The 5318-nt window shown below is 61.8% G+C and overlaps 1 protein-coding gene across 1 annotated transcript in view; it reads right to left on the bottom strand.

Annotated features, from left to right (window-relative positions):
- Positions 1-5001: 5001 nt before the first annotated feature.
- Positions 5002-5318, bottom strand: part of MNEG_12031 ([NU+] prion formation protein 1) — a gene marked incomplete at both ends in the record, with an annotated part of 2695 nt that continues 2378 nt past the window's right edge. Inside the window, one exon of the mRNA XM_014039497.1 lies at positions 5002-5304. Within this exon, the coding sequence (XP_013894951.1) occupies positions 5002-5304 (303 nt within the window). The remainder of the gene's footprint in view (positions 5305-5318) is intronic.

Consider the following 5318-nt stretch of genomic DNA (forward strand, 5'->3'; position numbering starts at 1 on the left):
GGGTAGGGCGTTGATGGGGGAGGGTGGTTGGGTGGTTAGTCCAGGAGGTTGGGGCGGTGATCGGGCGCGACCTATGCGCATTCAGCCCGTTGGCGTCCAGAACCACTGTCGCGTGCATTGAGCAGCGACGCGGCAAGGCCGTGCGAGGGCGTGAGGGCCGTTCCGGAAACGTGCCCAGGCCCTCACCTGGTCATCCGACTGGTCCTGGTCAGCATCCATCGCCCTCCAGCGCCCCTTGGTGGGCTTCTGGCCAGAGCTGGCATGGCACACGTGCGCGGCGCGAGCCTGCTGGGCGCAACAAGCGTGCGGCGGCGTCAGGCGAGCTCGTGTGCATGTTGCATCGCTGGCAACGGCGGGCTCAGACGCGCACTGGCAGGCGTGACAACAGCACGCAGAATCACGTGCATTGCGACGCAGTTAAATAATTGCTTTGAAACGCTTTGCATATGGGGCAGCGCGAGCGCCCATTGCGCGCACAACCGGAGTCACCAGTCCCAACCTGCTTCTGCACGGGGGCCGCGGCCCTGTTGGGCGTGAAGCTGCGGGTATGAAGATGTCAGGGGGCACAGGAGTCAGAAACCGGCAGCGGGATACTGCACAAGGCCCACCAGGCGCTGCACATGCGCCTCGCACCTGCGGAGCTGCATTGCGGAAAACTCGTTGCTCGCACGGGGCCAAGGAGGGCAGGAACGGTTCGGATGCAATATCAATTAAGCCACGACCGCAAGCCATACGTACCCGCTACGGAAAGAAGGGGGAGCGTCCAAAGTCGGAAACCCTCCAACGCCCCTGAGCAGGTGTATACGCCTCCCGGAACTCGTATATAGCTTGTTTCATCTTGAACATTGAAATGAGACCGGTTCATGTCCTCCACGACATCCGTGAGGTGGGCTGCACCTGCCGGCCACATTTCCGTCACGGCGGCGCGTGCAAGTGCCTCGATCAGCGCAGACTTTTGCAAACAGGTTGCATACGGCAGAACGCGCAGCATTTCGATGCGACCATCACCCACAACAATAACTGCCTGTCTGTCAGCAGACGGTCCACCAGTGAGCCTGATGCCCCACTGATCAATGTTGAGCTGTTCAGCTTTGCTCAACGCTTCAGGCCTGGACGTGAACGCTTGTCGTCGCATCCCCTGGCCTGCAGTTTCAGACAACGCCAGCCCAAACATGACAATCGCCTTCGCGGCGCTCGACTGAATATGCGCTGTGTTGACTACTGCACTCCAGTGCAGATATCTCGAGGTCCCAGCCCCATGCCATGCGCACGTGCAAGCGCAAACCACGGCAGCGCGGCCAGGCTGTGGGGGAGGCGGCTGCTGATACGTGAGGATGGTATTGAGTTTGGGGGTTCCTAGACCCTGGCCATGATGTTGGTTGCTGTGGGTCGTGCAAAGGACTGCACGGTAGCTTCTTCACACGCGTTCGGCTGTGTAGCACAAGTGTGCCAGTCGTCGCACATGTCCTCTCTGGTTGCATTGGCTGCCATTTCCACATGCCAGCGCCTGACCGGATGTGGCGCAAGAGGGGGGCGAGTCCCGTGTGCTGATAGGACAGCAGAAGGCACATGTTTGTGTGGGCCCAGGCTGTGAGGGTGGCCGGCTGTGGGTGGGGCGCATGGTGGGCGTAGTCCGCCCTGGCTGAGACTGCGGGGAGCAGCAGGTCTGCATGATGGGGGAGGTTGAGGTTGTGCCGCTCAAAAGCACTACCAGCAGCACTCGATAGCGCCATGCGCGGCAACCCCACATCCGGTTGTCATTGAAGTCTGCGGCAGCACCATGTGGCCTCACCGCGCGACGCCAGGAGCAGTGCGTACGGCGCATCTGTCGTCTTGCCCCGGCTCAGCAGACCGTTGCTAAAAGGCACGCCCTGCTGCTCCCTGCTCCTTGCGCCATAGTGCACCTCCGCTATGATGGTGTTACAATTGGGGGCCATCAGCGCGCGTTGGCATTCTCCTTATCCCCCGCTGCCTCGGTGCGCTGCCGCTTCCCCGGCAAGCCCCCAGCTGCGCCGCCGCGCTCTTGCCGCAGCGGCGCCATCAACATGGCTGCCCGGCCACCCGCCGCCCACCACTGCTCCTGCCGGCTGGCGCCCACACGGCCCGCCTGGTAGACTGGGACGCAGGGATAGCATTGTGGGCGCGTGAGATGCACAGAATAGGAGGATGGAGCTGGTGTGCGAGGCCGCCATGGTAGCCTTCAAACGTCGCACCTCCAGCATGCACCTCACACACATAGGTGCGCTGTCTGTGGTACCACACACTGCAGGCCTTGGCAACATCCCAGGGCCTCCTACATCCTCTGACAAACGGCCCTGCAACACTGACGTGCTGACATACTCGACCAACACAGCCACCCCCCGACCCGACAGCTCACGCGTCCGTTCCTCCTCATTCAGCTTGCCCAGTGTGTGCTGCAGCGCCGCCCCGTCCAGTGCACGCAGGCTTTGGCTCAGCATGCCCTGAGGTCAAACGGCATGGCGGCCAGGTGCGTATTGGGGTGTTGCCAATGCAGGTGACTGCATCGCACATCAGAGCCAAGGTGAATCCTGCCGCGCAGTGCAGCGAAAAGTGCACTGCACCCGCAACTCCCTTTCCCAAAGCACACCTGGTACCGCTCCGCAAACGTTGCCCGCAGAAATGCCGCCAGCTCCTGGCCGCTCTGATCGTCAGCCCTGCATTGCGGCGATGATGCGATAGAGGTTTTCATGATATTGCCAGACCTCCAGCCAGGTGGTCACCTGGTTCGAATAGTTTGTGCTTGTGTGGGTCCGTGTGCTGCAGGTGCTCACATGCCGCTGCACTGGAGCCCGACCCGGTAGAAGTAGGGCACGCCCTTGAGGTTGACACACGATGCACCCGCATCTGCGCGCCGCCGATTCCTGCGGTCGTGGCAGGGGCGTAGGGGTTCTGGGGTTGTGCAGTTGCTTGGCCTGCCCGCACGACTGCCCTGCGCAACAGCGGACCAGGCGCTGCACGTGCATCTGGCATTGAAACCGAAACCCGCGCTAGCGCCGCTGCCGTTGACGTGCGGCCCCTCGCTCACGCACCGTTCGCTGTACGCCGTGGGCAGCTGTGCGCTGACGATATGTCGCTCTTGCAGCGGCTGCACCAGCCACAGGGGCAGGTCCATCTGGTGGTCCCCTGGCAGCTGAGGAAGGAAAGTGGCAAATGCATGCTTGCTGTCAGACGGTCAGGCACACCTGCCCCATAATCTTGCTGCGGGCGTGTACAGTTCATGAATGGCAGGGCTACCTGTCACATCCTCAATCATGGCGGGCCGTTGCCGCCAAGCGCACGCCCCAAGCACTGGTGGCGCAGCATTGGCATTTGCTGGCTCGAGGCTCACGTCCGCAGAAGGGCAGGTGGGGTCAAGCGCCGTTCCCAGCGATCTGACCGCGTATCGAAATGTCGTCGGTATCAACTGCAACGGGAAGGTGAATGCGCTTGGAACGGCAGGCTCGACAACCCAGAGGGAAGCGGTGCGGCATCGGCGGCGCTGCACGCGCTGTGCAGGACTGCGCGCACCGTGTCCTCAGCTAACAATGCCTGTGGATCGAAGTATCTGTCTTTCAATGCGTCCTGCATGCCTGCTGCAGCTTTGTATGCGCGGCGTGTTCTTGACGCCTTCTTGTATCACGGCTGTGTCCACCGGTAGCGAGGCAGCGTTGCAACGGAGTACTTCGAGCAGATTCGTGCGAATTTAAAACACTACGATCGTCTACCTCTAGATCGATGAACGTTGTTGCGCGGGAGGCTTGGAAGCTTGAATCTGGCGCGTTGTGATGGGAGCCGGCAGTGGTAAGTTTCAAGTGGTATTGCCTCCAAGTCACTTGTCAGCATTCATGTCCGCCTAAAACGAGGTTGGGCTGGGGCGAGTGCCGGTAGTGACGGTGCTGCTGCACACCAAGTGCAAACGTTGCAGCCCATAGGTACCTCATAATGGCAGAGAGAATGTGCAAACGGGTCACTAGTTTGGGGTCTCACAGGCTGCAGCCGCTTGCAGCCTGTGAGACAGTTGACTGCAGGTGTTGACCCATGTGCTGTGACATGTAGCCCTCCTGTGTGTTTTGAATCCCTGTGCGGAGGTATCAAGTGCGCCGTGTTTTACACAACACATTCACCATGTGGATCATGCAAAGAGAGAATGCGGTCTTGGCAAACCTTCACTGCTGATTCTGAGCCCCGTTGAATGCGCAGGACCCTGCAGCCTCGCATGCCGACATGGACCTCACACAATGCGTGAGTGGGTTTGGGTGTGCGCTGCGCAGATGGGATGCGCGCTCTTATAATGCCTGCCAACTGCTTTTCAAGGGCGTGTGCCGCCCCCTTGCATAAGAGTGAAGCAGGCAGAAGGAGCGCGGAAGACTGTCGAAAGGATGCGGCAGCCTGCCCATGCACGCCTCTCTTGTGCCCAGCTCTTCCGTGCAAGCGCCATTGCGCGCTGGTACGGTGGGTTTCTCACAGTGCAAGCGCCCCTGCACGGGTAACGCCGTACAGCGCCGCCGCCAGGTGCAAACGGGGCAACAGGTTTTCGGCCGACGGCGGCTGGGACCGGCAACGACCGAGGTGGCTCAAAATAGGCGGGGCTCGCAGGCGAGGCGTGCGTTGCTGCACGCCAGCGGCAACCTATGGTGGCCGTGCCGAAAAAGAAGGTTCAAACCAAAGAATCCACAGGCGGCGCTGTGATGATAAGGCGGCAAAAAGAGTAGGGCTGGGCGAGGTCAGCCGCTTCTGTGCGGCTTTGCTTTGCTCAGCACGCACGCAGATTGGGGTGGTGGCGCCGCGCGCTGAGAGCACAGGTGCCCATCTTGCTGAGCTGCCCGCGGCGACGCCCGCGGCACGCACGGTTGAGATTTCAGTGCAAAGCCGCGACAGCTTACGCCAAACTGCCACAGTCTTGAAACGGGCGGCACGGAGGGCACCCCTGCGCAGCGTGCACGCAGTGTGCACACGCGCCCCGCCCGTTTGGGTGCACGGTGCTGCGGCCGCGCCGGCGCCTCACTCGTCCTCAGGCTCAGAGTCGGTGACGTCCTCCCCGCGGGCGCGGCGTGCGTCGCGCGCCTTCTTGGCGGCCTTGGCCTCCTTGCGGCTGAGCTTCTTCTGGGGCCCCTTGACCTTGATGGTGTTGCCAAACGCGTCCTGCACCTCCTCCTGCACCACAAACTCAACCTTTTCGCGCGTGTTGACCTGGGGCGCGCCCGTCACCTCCACCTTGCCGCCGCCGACGGTCCACTTCTCGGGGCAGAGAGCGCTGGTGAACTCGTTGTGGTGCGAGATGATCACCACGCCGCCGCCAAACTCCTTGATGGCGCCAG

The sequence above is a fragment of the Monoraphidium neglectum genome (assembly GCF_000611645.1).
Source record: "Monoraphidium neglectum strain SAG 48.87 unplaced genomic scaffold scaffold03024, whole genome shotgun sequence".
NCBI classification, from domain to species: domain Eukaryota; kingdom Viridiplantae; phylum Chlorophyta; class Chlorophyceae; order Sphaeropleales; family Selenastraceae; genus Monoraphidium; species Monoraphidium neglectum.